The sequence below is a fragment of the Callorhinus ursinus genome, unplaced genomic scaffold (assembly GCF_003265705.2).
Source record: "Callorhinus ursinus isolate GAN/ISIS: 27379988/994484 unplaced genomic scaffold, GSC_fseal_2.0 scaffold10, whole genome shotgun sequence".
NCBI lineage: Eukaryota > Metazoa > Chordata > Mammalia > Carnivora > Otariidae > Callorhinus > Callorhinus ursinus.
Genome location: NW_027397072.1, coordinates 87,763,799 through 87,791,712, shown reverse-complemented (window position 1 = coordinate 87,791,712; position 27,914 = coordinate 87,763,799). Strand labels below are relative to the sequence as shown.

General features: G+C 39.8%; 1 protein-coding gene and 1 pseudogene across 6 annotated transcripts in view; one reads left to right on the top strand and one right to left on the bottom strand.

The window, feature by feature from the left end:
• Positions 1 to 27,914, bottom strand: part of LIMS1 (LIM zinc finger domain containing 1) — a 151,191-nt gene that overhangs the window by 34,288 nt on the left and 88,989 nt on the right. Inside the window, exon 1 of one of the 6 annotated variants that reach the window (XM_025869105.2) lies at positions 25,840 to 26,072. The exons of 4 other annotated variants lie outside the window; for them this stretch is intronic. In XM_025869105.2, coding sequence (XP_025724890.1) covers positions 25,840 to 25,946 — 107 coding nt within the window. In that variant the 5' untranslated portion in view covers positions 25,947 to 26,072. Of the gene's footprint in view, positions 1 to 25,839; positions 26,073 to 27,914 lie in introns of those variants that run through there. One more of the 6 variants, XM_025869106.2, reaches the window with a different exon arrangement.
• LOC112821720 (dual specificity protein kinase TTK-like) lies at positions 6,282 to 9,537 on the top strand (annotated as a pseudogene).

Genomic DNA, 27,914 nt, shown 5'->3' with positions numbered 1-27,914 from the left:
TTTGCCCAAAAGACTGCATAGGGGCGTCGGTTGGTCAATCACTTCTTACCCAGGCACCATAGAAGAGAGCTAAAAGAAATGTGTGGTTGTTTTTCCAAGAGGACATGGGGGGTCATTTCAGGCCAAATAAACACCACTGCTTAAGTTTTATATCCAGACATTTTGCTACTTTCAAACCATTTTTGACACAATAATGTCACTCTAAGAAATGTAAACAATCCTTTTAGACTGTGACTGCAGCCATGAGAAAAATATTTATCTGAACACCTCTGATGAAAATTACTACTGCCACTATAGTGGCATCAAAATAGTCCTTGAAGTAGGGTAGGAGGCTGTTTTTATAAAATACTCCCCAAAGCCAGTTTTGTCTGAATAGTGGGCCTGTTAGGTGGCTTTTGCTGAAGAACTAGGGTTTCCCGAGGCCCATGATTCCTTAAGGGTTCTTCCCAAGAGGTTCTATAATCTGATCACCATGGTTGATTCGGGTCCTTGAGAGGCCCCACAGGACAGGTCTGAATCCCAAACATCCTTTAAATCCATCCACAGAAGACAGACTTGTATTTCATAAACTCAACATTTTTTGATTATCTACTGTGTGCCAAACTCCACCACTCATTGAGCGACCTATTGTGCTGTGTCTTTGTCCATTTGGGCCGCTGTAACAAAATACCACAGACTACAAATGGCAGAAATTTATTTCTTACAGTTATAGAGGCTCAAAGTTCAAGATCAAGGTGCCAGCATGCTTGGCTTCTGGTAAGAGCCCCCTCCCCTCTTCCTGGCTCATACCCTCTCATTGTGTCCTTACATGGTAGACAGTGCTGGGAAGCTCTGTGGGACCTCTTTTTTAAGGGCACTAATCCCATTCATGAAGGCTCCACCCTCATGACCGAAGCACCTCCCAAAGGCCTCACCTCCCAATACCATCACCTTTGGGGGTTAGGACTTTGGTATATGAATTTTGGGAGGACACAAACATTCAGACCCCAGCAGGCAGGATCTGGGGACCTGGTGGACTGCATCTAACAGTCTGTTAGATGCTAAACCACACACAGCATATCTGATGCTAAGCTGGCCATTCCAGTGTCCTGTAAAGAATGCTGCAGGGCTTCAGATTCCACCAGTCCAGCTAACTCCATGATTTCAGCCAAAACAAATCCCACCCAACATATTACCTAGCCAAAGATAAATAACCTACTTAGAGATATCACACAAAAATATTGTAGCTATTTCCAGGAGTTCAAACACTTAAAGCCTGGATATAATCATGAGCATGGCCACCAAAATTAATAATCAACTTATTATAATAACTGGTATTTTAAAATTAAAATTCTCTCAAATAGCAACAACTGAACTATGTGTATCACTACCAAATAGTTCATCTATGTGGTTTTTAAAATCCAAGCTGAACATTTTGACCAACTGCTTCTAAAACACAGGACTCTCATGCAGAAAAAAAGGCAGTGCTATTATGTTTTATACCATTCCACAGACAGATGTTCATATGCGGATGGCTAAGCCAAGCACTTGGCAATAACAACTACTAGAATGTAGCTTCTCCAACTTCAATTAAAGGCTTCCATGAATACTTGGGGTATTCAAATTGTTGAGACAGCATGGTTAAATTAACATATGCAAAATGAATTTTCACTATGATGCCCTATGCTACTCAAATGGAAAATACAATCTGATTTCCCCCCTACTATTAAAAACACAATCATGACATGCAAGTAAAATAATGGAGCTGGAAAGTTCTTTCTCATTTCCCATTGACCAGGACAAATGCACTGTGTTTTCTTTCAACAGACAGTGAGGAAAGAGACAAAGGTTGGCTGGCCAGAGAGGACAGAGTTGCAATTAACATGCCATTTTGCTTTGTCTGTTAAAATTGTTTCCTAATTCTGGATTGCACAAGCAAAAAGAAAGTATTTATTACAACAGAGACAAGAGAGTGAGAAAGAGGTAAGACGCACATCTTAAACTAACTTCAAAGAAAGGCACATTTGTTACCTGCCTATATGGGTGCTGCTTATGGATCATGAGCAAAGCAGGGAATAACCTCTCTAGCTTTGTTACTGTACGTTGGAAATAACTGAAGAGAATAAGTGAAAAACATTATCACCTAACAATAAGGAAAGAACAGACTTAAAGAACCCCCGTATATACCAGTAACTGCCTTCCCAGGGCTTCCCACTCATCTCAAATACTCAGACCAGACCAGCAGTGACTCAGAGGCTGGGACTCCAGAAGGTTCTTTGAATCTGATTCTAAAACCTTCTTACACGAAACTCACCTAAAAGTTAGAGATTCTCTGGTGTTGAAGACAGAAGCACCCCAAACCTTGTGCTATTTTAAGAAGTGTGTTCATATTCCTCATAAGGAAAATGAGGGAAACACAACTCAATCTCAAGTTGATAATTTTCAAGAAGTAAACTGCAGGCACGCTTTCCACCCGAAAATCAACAATTAAAATATAATGTTTCTAGTGAAAGCCGGTGAGGTAAAAATTCCTCATCTGGTGTCTGAAACCATCCTGGTTTTATTCTTGATGCCCGTAGTAGAAGGGTCCCTATTCAGGAGCCATCGGGTGAGAGCTGCTACCCGCTCTCCTCAGTGCCCTGAGGGTTCCGTGAAACAAGACAGGTCCCGAAGGTGCTCTGCAGCTCAGGAATACTTTGCCCACAACAGGCACAGATTATTGCAAATTACAGTTCAGTTTCTCAATCTTAACAAATTTAACAAGTACTGACAACCTACTTAGCGGCCTACTTCTCAGGAAGTACAGCTTTCTGGACAATCTCTAGAAATTTTCCATCATTACTCAACCAGCGAATACCCATCCACAGACTTCAGCGTATAGAGGACACAGAGCCTAGGGAAGGTGCAGGAATGAGACTGAAATAAAGCTCCTTAGAGTATCTCCCCCTCCTCCATGACACTCTTGACAGGTCTACTTTATTAAGAGACATTCTGAACCACGTGCAGAGAGAAACCAACAGAGTTCAAGACTTAGGGCACCTTTCTCTCCCTGGCACAAGCACAAGAGCACTGACTTGCTGCCTGCAACTAGCCACCCTGTCTCTGCAATAATGATGACACTCTCATCCCACAAGGCAACCCACTACAGAAGGAAAGAGACAAAATTAGATCGGGAAAGTAGCAGAATGTGTGGCAACAAGGCAAAGTCAGTAATAACAGAAAATTAACGAAGGACATGAACAGCCTCGGTTCCTGGAAGCCCTATGTATATGGAAGTGTGAGCACTCTGAGACAGGATCACTGGGCTGCACTGTTGTTTGGCAAGTTGAATTTCTCCACCCCCATCAACCCCAAAGCAACACAGCTTGTTACAGAGCATTTATAAAAGGCAGAGAAGACTCACTCATATTCTTGCCATCCAGAGATAAGCACTGCAACATGTTGATCTCTATTCCTTGTAAAATACATATACAAATGTATACAAAAATGTAAATAAAAGCAGGATTGTTGCAAGGTGATTGTTCAGAATTATCTTTATTCCTAGTACTGGACATAAAAGGACATAAAGTTCTTTGGATGAATACCACTGCCCCCTTTTCCCTGAACTTTCTGCCTATCTGAAGCTTGCCCAATCCTCAAATTTCTATTCAAGGTCTTCTCTAAGAAGCCCCCTCTGAGCATTCCAGCCTGTACTAATCTGTTTAGCATCTACAGGGCTCACTGGGTATCCTGTTCAGTGAGTGGGTAAGATTTTAGTCGATTCCACATTGTGTTCTGTATTGCAGAGGTGCTCTTCTCAAGAACACCATGAGCCCTTTGGTGTGAAAACTTCTAGAGTCTTTGCATCAAACACCCTTTTCGTAGGCAACTGATCAAACTGGCCCTTTTGTGAAAAGTTGCTGCACAACAGAGTTGGGGAGGTGCTGGTAAGCTGCCACCCTCCCCAGAAATTCAAGACAACTCAGAGTAGCTTTAGTATGTACTTCAGCATGATGTTCTCTTATCAGTAAAGAGAACTCTCTTAACTATCATCAGTGCAGTCTGAAATCTATAAGCTTTCTAACATACTTTCTCTTACTAGATCCCCATGGTTGCTCAAATAAGTGGAGTGTTTGGTCAACTGAAAAAACATTCTTAGAATTCTCTTTCATAGGCTGGGCAATTTTTCTCTGATTTTTCAAACCACCCCACCGGAAAATGTCTCTGTAGCAGATCCTCCATTATCCAAATCATTTCTCCCTATAATTCATACTGTGACCCACTAACACATATTCTCACCCCTAAACATCTTTTTAAAAAGATATCTTGTATCCTGACCAAAATAGATGAATTTGAGAAAGCCTGTATTTCAAATATAGAACAGTATTTTTAGCTAAGAGTGTTGACTTAAGAGAATGCCCCGCTTACCAGGGAAATCCTTCAGTGAATCCACAGGCTCCTTATATGGCTGGGATGGCCATCAGCCGCAAACTTTCCGGCTCTAAATGACATTCTTATTTTAGTTCTGACTCAGCCAGGGATATCTCACTGAACACTGACCTTCAGCTAAGTTGGGAGAGGAAATCAATGGGAGTTTTTATTTTGTCAATAAGATTAACATGAGGTCTACTTTCCTCAATGATAAGGTAAAAGAAAACCACGAGAGTTTCAGTATGGAGGGGTAGAAAAAACCCCGCTGTAGTCAAGTCAAGTGAAAACAACCCTTTTAAATTTCAATCTATGTATCTTTCATCTCCACTTGTTTTATTTTTAACATAGAACATATTTTTTTTCTTTTTTTTTCCTTTTTTTAATTGTTATGTTAATCACCATATATTACATCATTAGTTTTTGATGCAGTGTTCCATGATTCATTGTTTGTTCATAACACCCAGTGCTCCATGCAGAACGTGCCCTCCTCAATACCCATCACCAGGCTAACCCATCCCCCCACCCCCCTACCCTCTAGAACCCTCAGTTTGTTTCTCAGAGTCCATCATCTCTCATGGTTCGTCTCCCCCTCTGACATACTCCCCTTTTCTTCCTCTCCTGTTATCTTCTTCTTTTCCTTTTTTCTTATAATATGTTGCGTAGAACATATTTTTCATTTATATTTTATTGCATTAAACATTTGAAAATACTGGATAGGATTAAGCAGAAGAACTGAAAAAATTTTTTTTGCAAACTTTAAAAAGGCTTCTTCTCTTTCACTAACTTCAAGTTTTGTGACGTGCATATAGAAAGACAAGGAACTGTTTTAACTACCAGGACTGAGAGTTACTATTAATGTGATCAAAAGATGTGGAAATGATTTAAGGTCACAGGAGGCCTGAGCACCTAGTGATGTCAGTATAAGGCTATCTACACATAGCTAGAGCTTCAGTTTCTCCCAGATATCTTTTGCATATTCCTCCTCTTCTTCTGGATCCTGTCTTCAGCTCTCTTCTCTCCCCATAGAGCTCACTATCCTCTGTCACAGAATGAAGTCTGGGTTTTTGAAAGTAGTTTACAGGGTTAGGCAGGAAGCTCTTTGTTCAGATCCTTTAGCTCTTTTCAAAGAGACAAAGTCTATGAATCCAGCAATAATATGTAAGACGATCATGATGACTACAAACAGACCCCCTCATTTCCTGATGGAAGATTACTAGAATATTTTTGGCGTGCTGGGAAAGTGGTCTTTTCCCTCTGCCTGCTGGCCCAAGGGCCCTTCACAGCAGAGGGCGCTGGAGAGACCGACCGAAGGAAAGGGTTTTGCACGCTGGTCCTTGCATACTCTCTTGGCAAGCTCCTGGGGGGCAGAGCTTTCTCGGGTCTAGCCTCCAGCAGCACACACAGCTTCTTCAGCGTCCAGCTCGTGTGGGCATGGCAGCCAAAAGCAGCCAGTTGGCAAGCAGCTTGCCTGGTGGTTCTGCAGCAGGGGGCCTCTGGCTCCTGCAGTGAGTGGCAGCCCACAGCACGCTGACTGAGCTGCCTGGCCTCTCCAACCACCACACTGCCCACCTCCCCCACTCTCAGCAGTTCTGGAAAGGAGCACCCTGTGGCCCCCTGTAGGGAGGCTCTCCTACAAGTGCAGCCTTCTAGCATGTTTCACTGGTGCAGCCCCACAGCAACCTCTCTGCTGTCCCCACGAGCAGTGAGTCCTGGGTGGGGAGGAGGGCCCCTCCCTGCTAGCTCTTTTTAGCCCTGGAGTGGTAGCTGCCACGTACAGCTGCTATTCCTATAGTATCAGCCTTCTCTCAACTTCTTACTAGCCAGTTCCTTACTACTGCAAACCCCTGTTGGAGTTAATAACTTTTTAAATCTTTTTATTAAACTTTCCTCCTTCAAATTACTGTGTGGTTTTTCTCTCCTGATTGAATCCTGATTGAACCTCGGCCAATACGAGAGGCCAAAGTCAGTACTCTTAACTGACTGTCCTTAGACTGCATCTGGTCCTTTATCTAATATGAGGTATCTGTCTCACTTAAAACAACCAAATCTGCATTTGAAACTAGAAAGGGACGGGAGGAGGAGGACCCAGGAAACATGAGAAATGGAGGCTGAGGATTTAAGTGGCAGAGAATTGACAACTGATTCTGTAATGAACAAAGTGAGAGATATTAAAAATAAATTTAAAAATGAAGACCTTACTGATGAGCTAAGCTTGCATAAAGTCCCTGCTGATACTACAGATGACTTGGGAACTGTTAACCAAATTATGATGATGGCAAACAACCCAGAGGACTGGCTGAATTTGTTGTTCAAACCCCCTAAATGATGCTCTTTCAAATAAATTGATTGGTCGTTACAGTCAAGCAACTGAAGCCCTTCCTCCAGGTAAATATGGCCAAAATGAGAGTTTTGCTTAAATTCAAGTGAGATCTGCTGAATTAAAAGCTATTCAGGAGCTGGATGATGCCCATTACTGCTTTCAGATGGCCAGAGCAACGTGCAAGAAATTTGTTTTTGTGCATATACCTTTTGTACAATTTGAGCTATTGCAAGGTAATTTCAAAAAAAGTAAACAACTTCTTCATAAAGCTGTAGAATGTGGAGCAGTACCACTGGAAATGCCGGAAATTGCCATTCAGAATTTAAACCTTCAAAAGAAGCAGCTGCTCTCAGAGGAGGAAAAGAAGAGTTTATTAGCATCTACAGTACTGACTGCTCAAGAATCATTCCCCAGTTCACTTGGACATTTATAGAATAGGAACATCAGTTGTGATTTCAGAGGAGAGACTAGGAAAGCCAGGTTTTTGTATGGAGAGAACATGCCCCCTCAAGATGCAGAGATAGGTCATCGAAATCCCTTGAAACAAACAAAGCTAAATGGTTGTGCCCATTTGGAAGAGTCCCAGTTAACCTTCTAAGTAGACTGGATTACGGGAAGACAGATGGTTCAGTTGTACCAAGTCTTATAAAAAGACAGACGTCTGGATCAGAACGCTGAGATATGATTGTGCTTGGATGTAAATCAAGTGAAAATGATTCCAGTGAATTGAGAAATTTAAAGTCTATTCAAAATATCCATTCCAAGGAACCTCTGATGTCAGATGAGAAGAGTTCTGAACTTATTACTGAAACTGAATCAAGCCTTCTAACAAAATTAGAAGAAACTAAGGAACATCAAGAACCAAAAGTTCCAGAGAGTAACCAGAAACAGTGGCGGTCTATGAGAAACCCAGAATGTGTAAACCTGAATCCTGCTACATCTTCAAATCAGTGGCAGATTCCAGAGATATCCCGAGAAGTTGATACAGAGCAGAAACAAACCACTTTTGAGCAGCCTGCCTTTTCGGTTTCAAAGCAGTCACCACCAATATCAGCCCCTAAGTGGACTGATCTAAAATCTATTTGTAAAACACCCAGTAGCAGTGCCTTGGATGATTACATAAGCTGTTTTAGAACTCCAGTTGAAAAGAACCACCTTCCACCTCCTTGTCAGTTGTCTACACCTTATAGCCAACTTGCCTATTTCCAGCAACAACGGCAGCAAATACCTGCTAACCCCACTTCAGACTTTACAGATTTCAGCACCCTCTTCAACAAATGAATGCATTTCGGTTAAAGAAGAATGCATTCTATACTGAAGCAGATAGGAAGTGGAGGTTCAAGTAAGGTATTCCAGGTATCGAATGAAAAGAAACAGATACATGCCATAAAATATGTGAACTTAGAAGAAGCAGATAATCAAACAACTAAGAGTTACCGGAATGAAATTGCTTACTTGAATAAACTACAACAACACAATAAGATCGTCTGACTTTATGATTATGAAATCACAGACGAGTACATTTACATGGTAATGGAGTGTGGAAATACAGACCTAAATAGTTGGCTTAAAAAGAAAAAATCCATCAATCCATGGGAACGCAAAAGTTACTGGAAAAGTATGTTGGAGGCAGTTTACACAATTCATCAACATGGCATCGTTCACAGTGATCTGAAACCTGCTTTCTTTTTTTTTTTTTTTTAAAGATTTTATTTATTTATTTGACAGAGAGAGAGAGACAGCGAGAGCAGGAACACAAGCAGGGGGAGCAGGAGAGGGAGAAGCAGGCTTCCCGCTGAGCAGGGAGCCCGATGTGGGACTTGATCCCAAGACCCCGGGATCATGACCTGAGCCAAAGGCAGACGCTTAACGACTGAGCCACCCAGGCGCCCCCTGCTAACTTTCTGATAGTTGATGGAATGCTAAAGCTAATTGACTTTGGGATTGCAAACCAAATGCAACCAGATACAACAAGAATTGTTAAAGACTCTCAGATTGGTACAGTTAATTATATGCCAACAGAAGCAATCAAAGATATATCTTCCTAGGGGTGCCTGGATGGCTCAGTTGGTTAAGTGACTGCCTTCGGCTCAGGTTGTGATCCCAGGGTTCTGGGATCGAGCCCCGCATCGGGCTCCTTGCTCGGCGGGGAGCCTGCTTCTCCCTCTCCTGCCTGTCGCTCCCCACTGCTTGTGCTCGCTTGCTCTCTCTTTCTCTGTCAAATAAATAAATAAAATCTTAAAAAAATACATATATATGTCTATCTCAAGAGAGAACGGGAAATCCAAGTAAAAGATAAGTCCCAAAAGTGATGTTTGGTCCTTAGGCTGCATTTTGTACTATATGACTTATGGGAAGACACCATTTCAGCATATAATTAATCAGATTTCTACATTACCTGCCATAATTAACCCTAATCATGAAATCAAATTTCCTGATATTACAGAGAAAGATCTTCAAGATGTGTTTAAGTGTTGTTTAATAAGGGACCCTAAACAGAGGATATCCATTCCTGAGCTTCTGGCACATCCATATGTTCAAATTCAAACTCATCCAGGTAACCAGAAGGCCAAGGGCACCACTGAAGAAATGAAATATGTTCTGAGCCAACTCGTTGGTTTGAATTCTCCATTTTGAAAGCTGCTAAAACTTCATATGACCACTATAGTAGTGGTGAAAGTCATGATTCCTCTTCATCCAAGACTTTTGGGAAAAAATGGGAGAAAAAATGATTTGCAGCTACTCATAAATTGTCAGATATAACTTGTAAAATATATCGGACTGTTGTACTCTTGATTCTCTGTGGAAATCTGCTCTTAAAGACAACTTCACCCTGAAATGTCAATGGCAGAAAAATTCAGTGGATTATCCTCAAAAGAAAACTGTAAAAATAATAACCGTTAATGATACTGTATATATTAAATTGTAGAATTGTTTTCTCTCTTTTATGCTTTCCTGTAAATCTCCTCTATTTGATGCCATTTCACACTTAGAATAGTGGGTGAACAACTGAAATATATTCTGAAGAACTATGTAAATAAAGCTTTGTAGCATAAAATGAAAAAAGAAAAAATAGAAAGGGATGGGAGTGGATTATAACATAAAAAAGTCCAGCATAATAAAATGGTCAGTTAGAAGGGAGTTCAAGCCAGTTGACCTCTCTCTGCTTCTCCAAGAATAGACTTATCATTCAACTCGGGGCAAGAGGATAAGGCAGCCCCCACTCTCCCTCACCTCCCCAGTACAGAGCAGGCATCCCTTCCAATGAGCACTCTCTGGTACAAGGGGCATGTCTGGGGACCAATTTGGGTTCTTCTAATATTTTCACACTAGGTATTAGCCCAGGAAAGAGGCAAACAAGGGGACATACCTCCGTTTCAGTCCTCAAGAAACCAAAGAGGAGAATAGAGGAACCTATGTTAACCTTCAGTAAGCTCTCACTCATCTTCAAGACTGTAAGGAGGCTGATGATAAGAACTGCAAGCTTCCTGAGCATGTACTATGTACCCGCTCACGTGGCTGTGGGGTATTCTGTGCTACCTGCTGTGAGTGCTATACAGGTTTCCTTGGTCACCGCTATTCCTGTTTTCCTCACTGTCATGACAGTCTTGCTGTTAATACCTAAGCAGCAGCCTGGAAAGGACCTGAAAAGGGCCATGTGCACTGCTTAACACTGACTCGTGTGCAGCTCTGCAGGGGTGGTCACACAAAGAGCCCATCTGTGGCTACAGCCAGCACAGTTCCAGGAGGGCCTGCAAGGCAGCCCTGTGAGGTCTCCAAGGCCTGTCCCACATTTCTGAGCTTCCACGTTTTCTGAGGGGATTGGGCAAAATCTAAAATGTAATACAATAATATTCAAAACAACTTCTGTCATAAAATGTGCTTTTAAGAGATGATACATTACCTTATTATCTCTTCTATCTCATCATCTACCTTGCTTTCACTCCCCATATATACGAAAGCTGAACTGAATGGTGGGCACAAAGAATGAACGGGAGTCACTGAACTGTGAGTGCGTGTGAAACATGGCAGCAGCCACGACAGGGAGCGGAACGGCCCTGAGGTCCTTCTTTCCCTTCTCTTTACAGACATCCTGGTAGCAGCTTTCTGCAACCCTCAACAGGCTAGTGTTGGACCATCTTCACAAGAGCTGTCTTTGTTCAGCCTGCTTTGCCCCCTCCCCATTCTTGCAGGACTCCCTGACGACACTGCTCCCTCCTCTTCTATCTGCCACAAAGAGGCTAGACCCATCACCCAGTTTCCACCCCAACCACAAACCTTCCAGAAATACTATTTGTAAAGAACAATGTGTAAGAGAAAAATCAAGAAAAAGGCTTGGGAGAGAAACAATACCATCAAGCTCACAAAGACTATTTCAGTTGCTTTTATAATTGGGGTTTACACATGTGCATGTGCACCCATGAGTGTGTGTTGTCTTTTAATATTTAATTACTTAAATCATGTTAAATAAAACTTAAACCTTCCTGGCCGTAGGACATGGAGACTCTTGCTCTAATCCTTTTACAAACAGAACTGACGCCAAAGGTTTCAGTGTAGGACAGCAAATGTGTACTTGGATGACTGTGTCTATCCAAACCTTTAACTGAGCACAGCAACACGTAAAACAGAACAATCTCTTTTCATGGCATAAATAAGGAAGCAAAATGTCATCGAAACTAACTTGGTACCAGGTCAAATTCTAAGCTGGGACAACAGAGCAAAATAATTGAGTTCTCAAACAGCCTGGAATCTAAGTAGGAAAGCAAATCAAATGATGAAATGCTGAGAAGGGTTCACATAAACTAATAAAACCATATAGTCTGAATATAAGTAAGTGAGCTGTCTAGCCCTCAAATGATCGTATCTGTGATAGCTGCGTCAAAAGTCAATGATCTGCCTCTATTAAAAGGGGGAGTAATTTCTACTCTTCCACAGATAGCCATATTCCAAACTAGTAGAGACAAATGACCACATGGTTATTTCAAGCAACAGTTTTATCCTTTCAGATAAAACTGCTCTGAAGTAAAGGAAATAATTCTGTGTTAAAAGGATAAATGAAAAACAAACAAACACCAAATCAATCACTAAGGGTTAAGATGCTGGCAAAAGTGAAGGGACGGAACAGTTAACATTTTAAAAGGGCAAAACCCAAATTCTACACTGCTGTCATGATAAACATTTAAGTCATAAGGGATGCATGAATGCTTTCAGGGACAGAGGGGGAAGGGATGAGGGGGAAAATAATGTGGTACAGTTTATTACCCTGAGCACAAATATAATCAGTGCTCAATATCATAATGGCTCATAAAGTAATGTGTTTTCTCATCCAGAAATCAATTTGTATACTTGCTATGCAGGTGCAGATTCCTCTAGGCAAACTGCTTAAACACATATGAACAAGCCAGTTTACCTTTCCTTTTATTTAATGTTTCCATATAAATGGAGACAGGCTGAGTCATTATTACAGAGCCCAGAGGCCATAACCCAAGGGGCTCACTTTTAGCTCTGTAAAGCAGTTTCAGACAGTCAGACCGTGATTCACATTTTGGTTCTTTAGTAACATTTGCATTCCCTCTTATATTTTCAAGACTGAAGAGGCAGAGAAAGAAGCCGGAGGCTTTTCTGCAGTTCATTTACCATTCATTCGACCCTAAACATCATTTCGTGCCATAAGGTCTGGCACTGCCTGGCAAAGAACAAACTGTCCCAAACCGTGAGAATTCTGAGTACATGCTCCCTTGGGTATTCTTTCTTGATTTCATTATATTTTCTGAGAATCTTGCACTTTTTTAAAAAAAATATTTATTTATTTATTTATTTGAGAAAGAGAGAAAGAGAGAGGAGGGGCAGAGGCAGAGGGAGACTCTCAAGCGGACTCCACTCTAAGTACAGGGCCCCAGGCGGGGCTCAATCCCAGGACCCTAAGATCATGACCTGAGGCAAAATCAAGAGTCAGATGCCCAACTGACTGAGCCACCCAGGCGCCCTGAGAATCTTGCACATTTTAAGTGGCTCCAGCACTTAACTTTTAACAAGGTGTCTTTTTTTTTTTTTTAAGATTTTATTTATTTATTTGACAGAGAGAGACACAGCGAGAGAGGGAACACAAGCAGGGGGAGTGGGAGAGGGAGAGGCAGGCTTCCTGCGGAGCAGGGAGCCTGATGGGGAGCTCAATCCCAGGACCCTGGGATCATGACCTGAGCTGAAGGCAGATGCTTAACGACTGAGCCACCCAGGCGCCCCAACAAGGTGTCTTTCAAGGGAGAGAAGTTAGGTGAATTCCAACAAATTCCTAATACCAGGTACTCAGGAAGCAAAGCAGAACGTTTGTTTCTCTTTACAAATGTTTCTGCTTTGCAAACAGATGTGTCTTCCCAAACAGTAAAAATGGATTTGATATCCAAAATGAAATACAATAAACCTTCCTTGAATAACTCTAAATCTGTTAATATTATTCAGTAGGTAAATGGAGAAACTCAAGCTCCTAAAAATAAGTGACTTGCAAAAGTCAATTACTAAGTGGTGATACCAGATACTGGACCTAGTCTCTGCTAACCCAGGCTCAAAAAGCTATCTTAAATGGCCTACATTCCACTGGCCAAGTTTTTATTTTCAACATAAACTGTTCTACAAATGAAACAAATCCATCTCTGCCATGGAGGTAAGAGCAGTAAATGAGATGCTCAATCCAATCTCTTTTGATACAAATTGTAAAAGACTTAATAATTACCATAGGTATAGACATCCTAGTTAAGGTAAGGGTCTTGTATCTCTTTCCACCCTCCTCCTCCCACCAAACTTCCAAATTACACATGCCAGAGCCACAGATGCTGATATCCTGGTTGGGTTTATATGTCACTGACAGGCAAGTAGCTGACAGACTATTGTTATAGATGTTGAGTAGGCACAACCACTGATAAGCCCAGCAAGTGATAAATTCTAATGTGATAATTACATGTGAGGAGGGAAAAGTTAAAACTGTGTCACTTGGGGTTCCTGGGTGGCTCAGTAGGTTAAGCTTCTGCCTTCGGCTTGGGTCATGATCACAGAGTCCTGGGATGGAGCCCTGCATCAGGCTCCCTGCTCGGCAGGGGAGTCCGCTTCTCCCTCTCCCTCTACCCCTCCCCTCCCCCCTGGCTCGTGCTCTTTCTCTCAAGTAAATAGATAAAATCTTAAAAAAAAGGGAAAGAATGCTTAAAAAAATAAAATTGTGTCACTTATCATGATACATATCAATTATAAACTAATTACTGAAGATTTCAAGCACATATTAAACTAGTGAGAATAGTGAAATGAATCCCATTAAATCCAACTTAATGCAAAAAAGTTCTCAAACCATGACCAATTTATCTATCCTTCAAACATAAAATATTTTGAGGCAAATTCCACACATCGTATCACTTATCCATAAATTCTTTAGCATGTAACCATAATATATATTTAAGCTCTTATTTCCTACCAGGATGTAACGTAGCACAGTAAATTTTGAAGGAGGCTCAGTACAAAGATGCTTGACTTCCACTGTTTCAAAATGACAGACTCTTAAGTGCAAGCAGGCTGTCCTCCACTAGTTTTCACAACATGCTGAGATGCCTCAGCAGCTGCCACAGGACCAGGGGAAGGTTCAGGCAAAGAATCCGGTCTAGCCATCCCGCCCCTTTCCTTCTCCTCACTTCCACAGAGCATCACTGCTTTTGTTCTGTATACCACAGTGCCCAGGGAAATTCTGTCTGGAAAAGAGTCTTTTAAAAGCTTCTGACTAGACCTTCTACTCCTTTCCTGAGATTCTCAGATACCTGTTTTTTGTTTTTGTTTTCTGTCTGTTCCTGTAAAAATCGGAAGCTCAAAACATGGACTGGTTTTCTGAAACAGTCTGATACTTTACCACTTCTATTATGAGTGAAAGTTAACTCATTGGTATATACCAGTTTTAGCTGGTAATTGAGTTGATCAATCTCAGTTGCTATTTCTCTATATACAGCTCAGAAGATCACCCTACGCTCATTCATAGAGAAGCATCTTGCCTGGAAACAATCCTGTAAGTCCTTCTTTTCCCCCTCAAACATGGCTGAAACATTACAAATGAGTAGCCCACACATAAGCTGTGGCCTATTTCTAGTTCCATGCATATTCATGCTTCTTCCTTATAGTACTGTCATTTTTTCATTCCCACTACACCCCTAAGCAATCAGAATTTTGATAATAAAACATACCATTTCATCTCAGTATCATTCAACAATGCCTTAAGTAGTTATAATAGCAGATGGCAATATAAAGATGTACAGAGGTTGACAGTAGTAAGTTTACCATAATCATGGTGGCCACAAAACTTACCAGTATCAAATAGACATTTTTCCAAAGAAGGCAAACCGGTGGCCAAAAAACACATGAAAAGATGCTCAACCTTATTAAACATCGGGGGAAATCAAAACCACAATGTGGTATCACTTTACACCAATCTGAATGGCTGTTATCAAAAAGACAAGAAATAATAATTGTTGGTAAGGATGTGGAGAAAAGAGAACCCTCGTGCACTGTTAGTGGGAATGTAAACTGGTGCGGTCATTCTAGGCAACAGTATGGAGGTTCCTCAAAAAATTAAAAAATAGAACAACCATATGACCCACTAATTCCACTTCTGGGTATCTACCCAAAGAAAGCAAAAACACTAGTTTAAAAAATATATGAATGGATAAAGAAGATGCGCTATGTATATTTTATATTGGAATATTACTCAGCCATAAAAAGAATGAAATCTTGCCATTTGTGACAGCATGGACGGACCTACAGGGTATTATGCTAAGTGAAATTAAGTCAGACAGAAATAGACATACCATATAATTTCACTTACATGTGGAATCTAAAAAACAAATGAATAAAAAACAGAAACAGACTACATAAATATAGAGAACAAAATGATGGTTGCTGGGGGAGAGGGTGATGGCCAAAAAGGTTGAGGGGGATTAAGAGGTACAAACTTACAGTGGTAAAATAAATCACAGGGATGAAAAGTATAGCATAGGGGATATAATCATTAATACTGTAATAGCATCCCCCCTTAACCTGTGATGTTTAATTCTCCATCCACTGACCCCTACTCTGTTCTCTATAAATCCCACTTTTCCTCACTGTAGTTGGGAGTTGAGCCCCATCTCTCTCCTACAGTGGGAAACCCCACTGCAGTGGTCCCTGTACTTAATCTCAACGCTGAATATCTGCCTTACTGTTGTTTAACAAGTGTCACTGGATATTGTTTTTCTTTAACAGTATTAACCCCTTTGTGGAGCCCCCTCATCTGCAGTGTAGTAGGCTGGAATTCCTGACCTCCTTCTAATGAAAGCGGTAAGTCATTTCTGAGATTTGGTTATAAAAAGACTGTGGCTGCCCTCTTGAGCCCTCTCCCTCTTCTGGATCACCCCCCTCCCCTTGAGCCTTGGGCCTTGAGAAGACTACAGCCCTGATTGAAAGCTCAACAGCAGTATCACAAAAGATCCTGAGTCAAAGTCACTGAATGAAGACCTGGATTCCTCACTCACAGAAAGTGTGAGATAACAAATGCTCATCGTTTTAAGCCTGCTGTCAGTAAATGAGTACCCACAGGCCAAATGTGGCTCACTGTCTGCTTCTGTAAATAAAGTTTTATTGGAACACACACAGCTACACTCATTCACTTTACACATTTTCTACAGCTGTGTTCACACTACAACAGCAGAGTTAAGTAGTTGTGACACAGAACATGTGGTATGCAAAACCTAAAATATTTATTATTTGGCCCTTTACAAATAAATGTGTCACCTCCAGTTGCCCCTAAGTTTGGGGGTAATTTGTTATTCAGTAATAGGTAACTAATGCACTCTGATCTTACAGCATCATAGCTATTCCTCTAGATATATAATACCTTTTAATTATCTCTGTATGTCTGTTTTTTCCACCATCCACAAGGTTCCGTGTTAGTAGATAATGTTTTCATCAACTTCATAACCCCATTTCCCTGGCACACAGTAGGGCCTTAATCAATGTAGACTGAGCCAAGAATGCCATTTTACCTACAATATGGGAAACTCACGACCTAGCAATATATCCTTTAAATAAAGTACATTATATTGAGAAAAGCCAAAATTACAAGTGGTGCTGAATAGCTATTACTTCCAGTTGAATCCATTTTAAAGGTGTTTGTTGACTGCCACAGAAACAATGATTCTAGATCTGGGAAAACTGTTATCTTTTAAACTGGCTGTACTTTTATAAAACCTCATTGTTTAAAATACCTGTACATCAGTTTATATCAGATACTTCCAAGATTATTGCCATGAAACAAAGAATATATTTTCCAGCACCTGGAAATGTTACTGTAATTTTCCAAAACACTGCAGAATCTCAGTTTTGTCCCAACAAACTCTGCATATCAGAATTAAAAACTAAAGTTGGCAGGAGCAGCTGTCAAACATAAGTCAACATCCTACATGCAATGATTCATTGTAGCTTTCTGTCTCAGTCTGGTTCCCTTTGCCTTCTGTTTGCCAGGGGCAGGAGAACAATACTGTTGGCAAAAATAAAAACTTGCATATTCTTGTAATGTTCAATTTTAAGGAATATATTCATTATGACATATAAATGTAGTATTTTTAGTTTTTTAAACCTGGATATTTTCTCTGGCAAATGTCTACAAAGAAGAGGCAGAAAAATTCCATTTTTGTTTCAATCTTATTACCTACACGCAAGCACAGGAGGTTAACCTTCACTTTTATGTTCAGTGGTAAATTTTTAACTTTTAAGATATGATCAAATATATTCAAAACTTCCACGTAAGAAAACTTACTCTAAAACCTAAGTGAAGCCTAAGTTTTGTGGTTAAGAGCTCGGACTTTGAACACAAGACACAAATGGGTGTGGCCTTGGGTTCGAATCCCAACTGCCCAAATTACCAGCCACCTGTCTCTAGAAGTCCTTTCCCATCTCTGTGAGAAGGGGGAAATACACAGCACCTCACAGCATTACTGTGAGGATTCACTGAGGCTGTGAACCACTTACCATATAGCCAGAAAAGCACTAAATGGTATGAAAGGCCAAGATGATTTCTAAAAATAATTAATGAGTTTATATTTATATGGGACATATGTATTAATAATCTGTGGGTTTGGGAAAGACTTTAAATAGGACACAAAAAGCACAAACTTTATACACAGAAAAAAATAAAGTATCAAAATAAAAAAACCCTCTGCTTTTCAAAAGATACTTATAAAAATGAGAAGATAAGCCACAGACTGGGAAGAGACATTTGCAAAATATTTATCTAACAAAAGACTTATACATAGAATATAGCAAACACTGTTGAAACTTAGGAACATCCCAATAAAAGATGGGCAAAAAAATTGAACATTTTGCCAAAGATACATAGATTGCAAATAAGCACATGAACTGATGCTCAATTACATGAGTCATTAAGAAAATGCAAATTAAAACCACAATGAGACACTACTACCCACCCTCAAAATGGTTAAGATTGAAAAAAAATTTACCAAACCAAGTGTTGGTGAGAATGGGGAGAAACCTCAAACACTGCTGGTGGGAATATAAATGGTACAACCTCTTTGGAAAGGAGTTTAGACATTTCTTTTTTAATACTTAAAAAAAAAGATTTATTTGGGAGAGAGAGAGAAAGAGCACGCGTGGGCAGGGAGGGACAGAGGGAGAGGGAAAGTGAGAATCTTGAGACAGACTCCCTGCTGAGCATGGAGCCAGAGGACCCTGAGATCATGACCTAAGCTGAAATCAAGAGTTGGCCACTTGATCTACTGAGCCCCTAGACATTACTCAAAAAATTTAATATACATAAGCTACCCAACAACCAGTCATTCCACCCAAGAGAAATGAAAGCACATGTCCCTGTAAGGACTTGTACAAGAATGTTCATAGCAGCTTTATTTGTAATAGCCAAAAACTGGAACCAACTCAAATGTCAACCAACAAGTGACTGGCTAAACAGACTATAACATATCCCTAAAATGGAACATCATTCAAGGATACAATGGAATGGACTGCTGATATAGGCAACAACATGGACGGATCTCAAAATAAGTATGCTTAGTTAAAAAGCCAGTTCAAACAAAGAAAACATTATTGTATGATTCTATTTATATGAAAGTCTAAAAAATACAAAATAATCTAGAGTGACAAAAAGCAGATCAAAGTCCCTAGGGATGCAGGGAAGGATTATAAATGGGCATGAGGAAACTTTGGGGATGATGAGCATGCTTATTATCTTGATTGGGGTGAGGATATCACTGTGTATACTTGTCAAAATTGATCAAACTGTACATTAAAATTGTGCACTTCACTGAGATTCATTAGTTCAACCTCAATAAAGCTGTTTCTTAAAAAACTGCACACCAGAATGATTTTTAATCTTTATACACTACTGTATGAACAGACCACTACTGATGGGTTCAATTCTGTCCCCCAAAAAGATATGTTGATGTCCTAACCCCTGGTACCCATGAATAGGGTCTTATTTGGAAACAGAATCTTTGCAGATATAATTAAGATGACTGGTGTACTATTACAAAGAGGAGAGGAGACCAGAGATAAGATGCACCCACAGGGGAGAATATCACGTGAAGAAACGGACACATATGGAGGAGACAGTCATAAAAGAGACAGAGGATGGAACGATACATCTATAAGCCAAACAGTAAATAAGCATTGCTGGCAAAAGCCAGAAGCTAGAAGAGGCAAGGGAAGGATTTTTTCCTTCAGGTTTCAGAGGAAGCATGGCCCTGCTGACATAATGATTTCTCACTTTTAGCCTTCAGAACTGTTACACAGTAAATTTGCTGTGTGAAGCCACCCAGTTTATGGTACTTTGTGACAGCAGCTTTATGAAACTAACATAACAATTAAAAAGACTTAAGGAGTTGGGGTGTACCTGGCTGGCTCAGTCAGTAGAGCATGTGAACCTTAAGTTCGAGCCCCACACTGGGTGTAGAAATTACTTAAAAATACAATCTTAAAAAACCTTGAAGGGCACTGGGGTGGCTCAGAGGGTTAGGTGTCCGACTTTTGGTTTCAGCTCAGGTCATGATCTCAGGGTAGTGGGACAGAGCCTTGCATCCAGCTCTGCGCTTAGTGTGGAGACGGCTGGAGATTATCTCCCTCTCCCTCTGCTCCTCCCCATGGTCGTGCTCTAATAAATAAATAAAATCTTTAAAAAAAAACAAAACTTAAGGAATTGTGTATTTATGTGAAAACATATTTAATGTTTATTTCTAAAAGTAGATATTCTATAGGAGAACACTTGTGTCCAAAGCTGGTTTTAATCACAGAATGGTCACTGGGTCTCACAGATATACAATAAATGGCTGTTTCCAAAATACATATTTTTATACATAAATATATAAAAAATAATAGTTTCATTTTAACAGCATCTATCCAAATAATATAGGTAAGGTATAAATTTTAGTCAACTGTTGTTTTTTAAAATAAGTGATTTATAACTGATACTTTAACATTTTTTTTAAAGATTTTACTTTTTATTTGAGATAGAATGAGAGATAGAGAGCATGAGAGGGAAGAGGGTCAGACGGAGAAGCAGACTCCCTGCTGAGCAGGGAGCCCGATGTGGGACTCAATCCCGGGGCTCCAGGATCATGACCTGAGCCGAAGGCAGTCGCTCAACCAACTGAGCCACCCAGGCGCCCAGATTTGTTGTGTGTTTTAAACCAATAGGAAAGCAATTATAATGGTTAAAATCTTGATACTTAATTGTCATGGTAAATCATTTAGAAAATTTTATGTGTATTGACAACAAATTCACAAATTGATTCTGAAGTTGAGGTTCATTCCAAAATGTCTTCAGCTGTATAGAAAAACAGAAAAGGGATCTTTATCTAAAGAATTTTCACTCCTTTTAATAATTCCTTTCATACAGCTAATTTTTAAGCATTAACATTGCTATTTTTAATTTCAGCATATACTTTCTAAACTATAAAGAAATATTTTTTATATTTCTTTGGTAACAAAGAAACTATAGTCCCCTTCAGAAGTTTCCCAAAACTAATGAAAAACAAAATGACCATGATCTTTTGATCATGATACTTTGGTAGATATAAAAGAGGTACTGCTGAGCCACTTTAGTTTCTCATTTCTTCACTCATTCAATGAGGAATAGATACTGGACAGTGATGACCTACCAGGTACTATGGTAGATGCTAGAGATACAGGAGAAGTAAGGCAAGGCCTCTGGGCTGGGAGAATCCTCTCTATCAATGGGGAGGGGCATAGGAGAGGGACCGGTAAGTGAGAAGGTTGAGGAGGGGTATGCCTATAAAACCAATTATTACAATATAAATACTTGTGGATTTTAGTCTTTTAAAAACATCTGTGTAGGGCACCTGGGTGGCTCAGTCATTAAGCATCTGCCTTCAGCTCAGGTTATGATCCCAGGGTCCTGGGATCGAGCCCCGCATTGGGCTCCCTGCTCCGCGGGAAGCCTGCTTCTCCCTCTCCCACTCCCCCTGCTTGTGTTCTCTCTCTCACTGTGTCTCTCTCTGTCAGATAAATAAATAAAATCTTAAAAAAAAAATCTGTGTAATTGAGATATGACTGACATTATTTAAGTCTGAGGTAGCCAACCCAACCTGTTGGTTTGATACATTTATATATTGCGATATCATTGCTACAGTAGCTTTAGCTAACACCTTTACCATGTCACATAATTATCACTTCCTTTATGTACTGAGAACAGGTGAGATCTAGTCTCTTAGCAACATATGTCAATCAAGGTCAGGAACTGGTTAATAAGGATGATCACCTCTTCTAACTTCAGGTTCTTCTTCCTCCTTATTGAATTGTGAGTTAAAAAACAAATGCCCCCCACCCCACCCCAAACTCTCAAACATGAGAATTCTTAATAGAATGCCTGACCCATACAAGGGCTCAATCAATGTATTATTCGGGAACACATGATTTGAGTTTTCTGCTCTGAAGCCAAGTCAAGGACATATCCACTACTTAAAAATGATTATATCCTATATCTAGAAAGATAAGAGCTCAGAACGTTTACTTAATAACCAGAAAGTAAAGGTTACTTTTCTTTGCACTTCCTCCTATTCCTGGTTGTCCAGTTACACCAGAAAAAGGGCAGGAAAGGACAGCATAAAGAGGTTCTAACAAGTAACTTCTCACTGCTGCATCCAGTCAATTTCACGTACGGATACAAACTTCAAAGTATTTTTTCTTTTCTTCATACTCATTTCAAGACTGACAAAGCCCTGACTTTATCCAGGTAAATTTAACTGGGACGTGGAAGAGTGGGAAGGGTAGATGCATAACTTAAAGGAACAACAGGGAAAGATCAAGGTTTTTTTTTTAAAGATTTTATTTATTTATTTGTCAGAGAGAGAGAGAGAGAGAGAGAGAGTAGAAACAGGGGGAACGGCAGGCAGAGGGAGAAGCAGGCTCCTTGCTAAGCAAGGAGCCTGCCTCAGGACTGATCCCGGATCATGACCTCAGCCGAAGGCAGACACTTAAAACGGTGGAACCACCCAGGCGTCCCAAGGGTTCTTTATCTTAGCACTAGATCAAGGATGTAATGTCACTGTAGCAAGAAACTACCAGAGACAACACATGCAAATAAGCTTGGCTGTGTTCCAATAAAACTTCATTTATGGATGGTGAAATTTGAATTTCATGTAATTTTTATTATGTCATGAAATATGCTTCTTTTAATTTTTTTCCAACCACCGAAAAATGTACAATCCATCCTAAGCTCGTGGGCCATACAAAAACAGGCAGTGGGCCAGATCTGGCCAATGTTTCTATGTAAACTATGTTTTGGACCTAGCCAGCAAAGACTTGAATTTTGAGGTGTCACCAATCAGTTATTTACAGATCCTTTACATCTAAGGCAAAACAAAAGTGACTTTGAGAATTTTAAGGGTATGTGTGTGTGTGTATGTATTGTTTAGGTGTGTTTTTCATTCATGTTTCCTCAAAAAACAAACAGGATGCAACATAGTTTGAGAGATGGAATAAATAGCTAAGAATTGAGTGTGTGTGTGTGTGTGTGTGTGTGTGTATCTATCTTAGATGTGATTTTTGAGTATCAAAAATTCCAAGGAAAAAAAGGTGAATGCTTTGTAGAGGTGTAGGGCTCAGAGTTCTGAGCCCACTGACATAAAAGTGTGAGCTACTTTGTGCTAAGGAGCCCACTGTTTAAATTCGAAAGTTAAACCAGTTCTATCCGGGTCATGAGAGATGGCCCTAAAGACAATCTATGTGTATACAGTGCCTTTATACAGAGTCTTTGAGTATAAATGAATAACCATGCTTTATCTAAATCCTTAACATTGAGCTTCATAAGGGAAAATAATTTCCAATTATTTCTTAGGCATGTTAGAATCTAGCCAAAATTAAGGACATGCTCTAGAACTCAAGACAAAGGTCCACCGGACACTTTTTCTACTAGGAGTGACAACTACTATTTAAATAACATAAATTGCCATAGCATAACCCTCGAATGTAGAGAGTAATGTTCTATTGTACAAAGTATGCAAGTGTAGTAAGTTTTGGGTTATATTTTGTGCTTTAAAATAAAAATCTATAAAGTCAGTGTTTTTCATGCTGACCTTCACAAGTCTGAAGCCAGAGTTGTTTGTTTTCATGTCTTTCACGATGCTCCTTAAACACTTGTGTTTTGTTTCAGAGCACAATCTTTTTAACTTACAAGAAAAACGTTTTTTGGCAATGAGCACAGCTCTTTTAGTCTCTGATAGTTCTGTTCGAGTCCATAAACATGCCAAGAAAGTGAACAAAGAGTGAGAAGGAATGCAGCAGGAATGGGTCTTGTGCAATATGGAGACGGTGTGAAAGATGTTTGATATTTTACGCATTCAAAGTCAAACAACTGCTCACAGGAAAAGCACCTGTTGGTCATGTTCATGTGCCAAAACCTTGGTGTGCCTTGAGGGGAAGAACTGTGCCTAATTCATCACTGCATCTTTAGCACAGAGTAGGCACCCAATAAAAATTAGTTAAATAATGCACAAAAGCCATTAACCTTACAGCACTACACATGATGATAATGCCCCTGCCTCAGTAGGTTGGGGGTGAGGATTTTGAGATAGTAAATGATGTTGAAGAAGGGCAGTTATTTTTAACCTCATTCCTCCCCCCACCCCCAGGAGGAACAAACTGAAGTTCAACAAGCTTACATAACTTGTCCAAATGAGTGGTGCTGAAATGGGTGCGCCTACCCTCCCTGATTCCTGTTAGCTAAGAAACCTGAGGCTTCCTATAAAATTAGAAAAACAAACAACCTGACTGCCTAAATTAACAAAAAGTCCACGGAAAAACAGACAATTGCCTACTTTTCCTAGCTAAGCGCTGCACTTCTAAAATAAGGAATGATGGTCGTTCTCTCTGCATTAGAGGCCAGAGAAATGGCAGAAACATGAGTCCCTTATTATCACCAGGGAACTACATGACCAGAATGGATGGAAAAATATTTCTCCTTACCTCAGTGTAACAAGCAATACTTCTTAAGAATTATTCTTCCTCCTCTGATTTCAAGTCAAGACAAAAGAAAAGTATCTAGTTGTTTCAAAGGTCATTATAATTATATAAATAACTACCTCCCTGGGCATACAAGCAATTTTATTCACTTTGTTACTGTCTGAAAATAAGTAAAATATGGTTGGTCTCAAATCTTGTTTTACATATCTCAATTTTTTAAAAAAGGACCCCAAATCTGAAATCAAAACTGTTTCTGGTAACTTTTCCCTCTTGGATCAAGAGTAGATTGGAGTCTACAAGTAAATGTTGACTTCAGAGGCTACTTCCCAAAGCCTTACCTGGTTAACAAGAGAGAACTCAGTATTTTCACTAAACCTTATAAAATTTGTAACAAGTCAAACTCTGAAGGTTTTAAATTCCGTCTAATACAATCAATTCAAAATTAATACATCAAATGTACCTAAGAGACACCTGATATAGTATGAAATAAATTCTAATAATGTTAGTATCAATCACAGTTCTTTAATGCTACTATTCTCTTCAAAAGGTAATGAAAGAGCCGATAATTTTCAAGTAAATGTTTCCCTCCCAAACTACAGCTCTCATAGTATATGTAGTGGATATAAGACAAATACAAACTAAGCTAAAAGAAGTTTAAAAAAGTTTCCTTGACAATTTCTTCCCTGTCAAATGTCAAATATAAAATTTAAAAGAAACTCTAAAAATGAAGCTATTTATGGAAAGAAAACAGTACACAGCATATAAATATCCCTCCATTTAGTTGAAATATTCAAATACTTAAATCAAGAGTCCATAAACAAATTTAAGGACTATAGAGTAAATGTAATAAAAAGAAAAGGAAGTCTCTCTTTACTGCAGCCTCCTGTCAGCAGTAAAACAGGAACACTACATCTCAGAAGCAGAAAATCTAAACATATTTTAAATATGGGTTAATGTTGCAGGGATTTTTTAGAACCTAAAATCCAAAAAGAATTCTCAATAACTGTAACAAACACTAAAACTGTATTGTTAGAGGCAAATTAACTTTGAAAACAAGCAACCCCCCCTCAACCTTTTAGTTAAGATGGTGTCCAGATTTTTGATGTCCTTCCTTCCTAGGTTACATTCAGTAGTTTCTGCATTCCTTTGCTGAATTCATTTCAATAACAAAGAATCCTCTATGAAACCCACCCAACCCCCACCCAAAACACCACAAACTAATCTCACCACCAAAATTCAAAGAAAAATTCCACACAGAAACTATGTTCTAATAGGCCAAAGCAATCTATCTTTAAACTAAAGGGTAAAAAAATCAATTGTTTCCAATTTTAAATATTACTTTGATGATTATATAATTTTTTAAAGACATAGCACAGCAGGTTGGGGGGAAAGCTAAAACCACTTACAGGATTTGTGAAGAAATGGAAAAATGAGTTCTAGTTTTGCACAGTTCCAATCCAGCACAATCTTGGGACTGTGTTCAATCTTTAATTACAGACTGAGAGGTTCCAGTGGAACCTCTTCAACGTGTATTCCCCACTACTGCATCCACTTAGGCATGAATCTTGCCGCAATCACTAGGTGCCTTGACCTCCAGCCAACCATGACTTTGCACTCACCTTAGCTCTTCCTCCGGTAACCCATTTAGTCTCACACTATCAGGGCGATCTCGTCTTCTCCGGTAGAGACCTGAGTGTGACAGCTCTTTAAGCTGTAATGCAGTCATACTTCTCTCTACACATCAGTTAACTGACAGTATGAAGCATTTATGCTGAGCAACGTGGCTGCCAGGGTTCAGAAAGAGTATATCTCTTGCCGGGACCTCAGCACACCTGACCAGAGTTGGAAACCTCCAGGCAAGCCTGGCTAAGCACAGCTTCCTGTTTCTCTGCTGGTACACACCCTCGTCAGCAAGGCCTGGCCCGCCTTATCTCTGGGCCTTGCACCTTGGGGGGGGGGGGGAGTCCGTGACCAGGGTGCTCACATGTTTACTAATAAGCAAAGTTTAATTGTTATGAATAATCACACCAATTCCTTTATAAATCTTTCCAGAATCATTTTGAATTAAAATTGGGCTAAAAAGCTCCAGTAAGGTAATGACTAAAGAAGGGTCCTGCCCTATTTTATTTGCCAGGAAATCCACTAACACTGCACAAGCATTTGTCAGTTTAAAGAAGTGCCTGGTCATCATGAGCTCTTTGGGATATTTTCCTTAAAAAGAAAAAAAAAAAAGGGCAGAACTGTGAGGCTTCCCTCACAGTACAATTCCTCTCTCCCCACTCTACTTTAAATCCTCTTTAGAAAGGAAGGAAATGTCTTTTCTTTTCCCCTGAATATTATTCAAAAATTCCTAACTGAAAGGAACTGAAAGTGGTTTCTTCTATCAACCTCCACTCAATGATTTTCTAAATGTAACTACCTATTCTAAAAATTCCCTCTTACCAAATGTGCACCTCAGTATAATCAACTCATCTGCCTAAAGGTGTTTTGGGTGCCTGTGCTGCCCTGGTAGTTGGCTGCATATTTGATCCTAGATGGTAAAGTTAGAATGGCGTTTTGTTTTGGTGTGTGTGGGGTGTAGGTTGAGTTTCTGCAAGAGGGGTTTGCAGATAATGGAGGACAGAGAACTGTCGAACAAATCCTCTATTGTTATGGCTCCAAATGATGTTGGTGCAACAGCATGCAAGGTTCTAGCCTCCAATTCTGATTCAATCCCACTCAATACACATCACCATCTCACAGATACAGGTTAGATCCTTGGAAAGTTCTTAGCTAATAATTTGACTTCATGGTTCTAATAATTTCTCCTTGAGTAATCTGTATTAGCTTCTTTCCCTTCTAGAATCCATTCAGTAAGAACACAGAGAGGTGTCTCTGAAACTTCTTTTTGCACCAAGGGTTACAGAGTTAATGTATCCCCTGAGAGTATCTATATTATAAATACAAGGTTAAGGCCCCACAAGGAAAGGGGAGCCTATATCTTACTCCTTCACTGGGGACCTGCAGATGCCAGCTCCCCTCAGGGCTACAATCTGTCACCCTGCTTCCGACACCCCAGTGAAAAACAGCTTCTTAAAGCTGCCATCAGGATGTAACGTGCGTTTTTAAAGATGCAAGAAGTTACTAATTTTGTTATAACACTAGACTTAAATAGTCACGAAACACACAAAAAAATCAAGTGACAAATGTATCTGTTTCTCTTCCTGGAAGGGTACACACATAAAAAGGGGTGGTACTGGGGGGCCTCTGGGCAACATGGGGACAGGAGCAGAAGAAAACTTTCTGTTACAAAGTTCTGCTCTGAACTTTGAATATTCTGCCTATTTAAAAATAAATAAAAAAATTTAGATGATTTACATATGTCTTTCGTACAAAGCCCTAGGATCCTACTGAGACCTAAAATACAGAAAAATTTAAAGTTCACAGTAACAGAAACCTATAAAATTAAGATTCCTAAAGTGTCTAATTCTCACATTTTTGTCAAGACAGGTGTGAAAAACAAATGAAGAGAAATAACCACCAATCTTCAGTTTCTTTTTACTCAAGGCATCAGGACAGAACAGATGCCTGATGAATAAATCACAAATTAATTTGTATTTACTACAAACACAGAGACCTCAACATTATTTTTTTTCCTGTTTCAAGTATTTATTTAAATCCCAGTTAGTTAACATACAGTGTAATATCAGTTTCA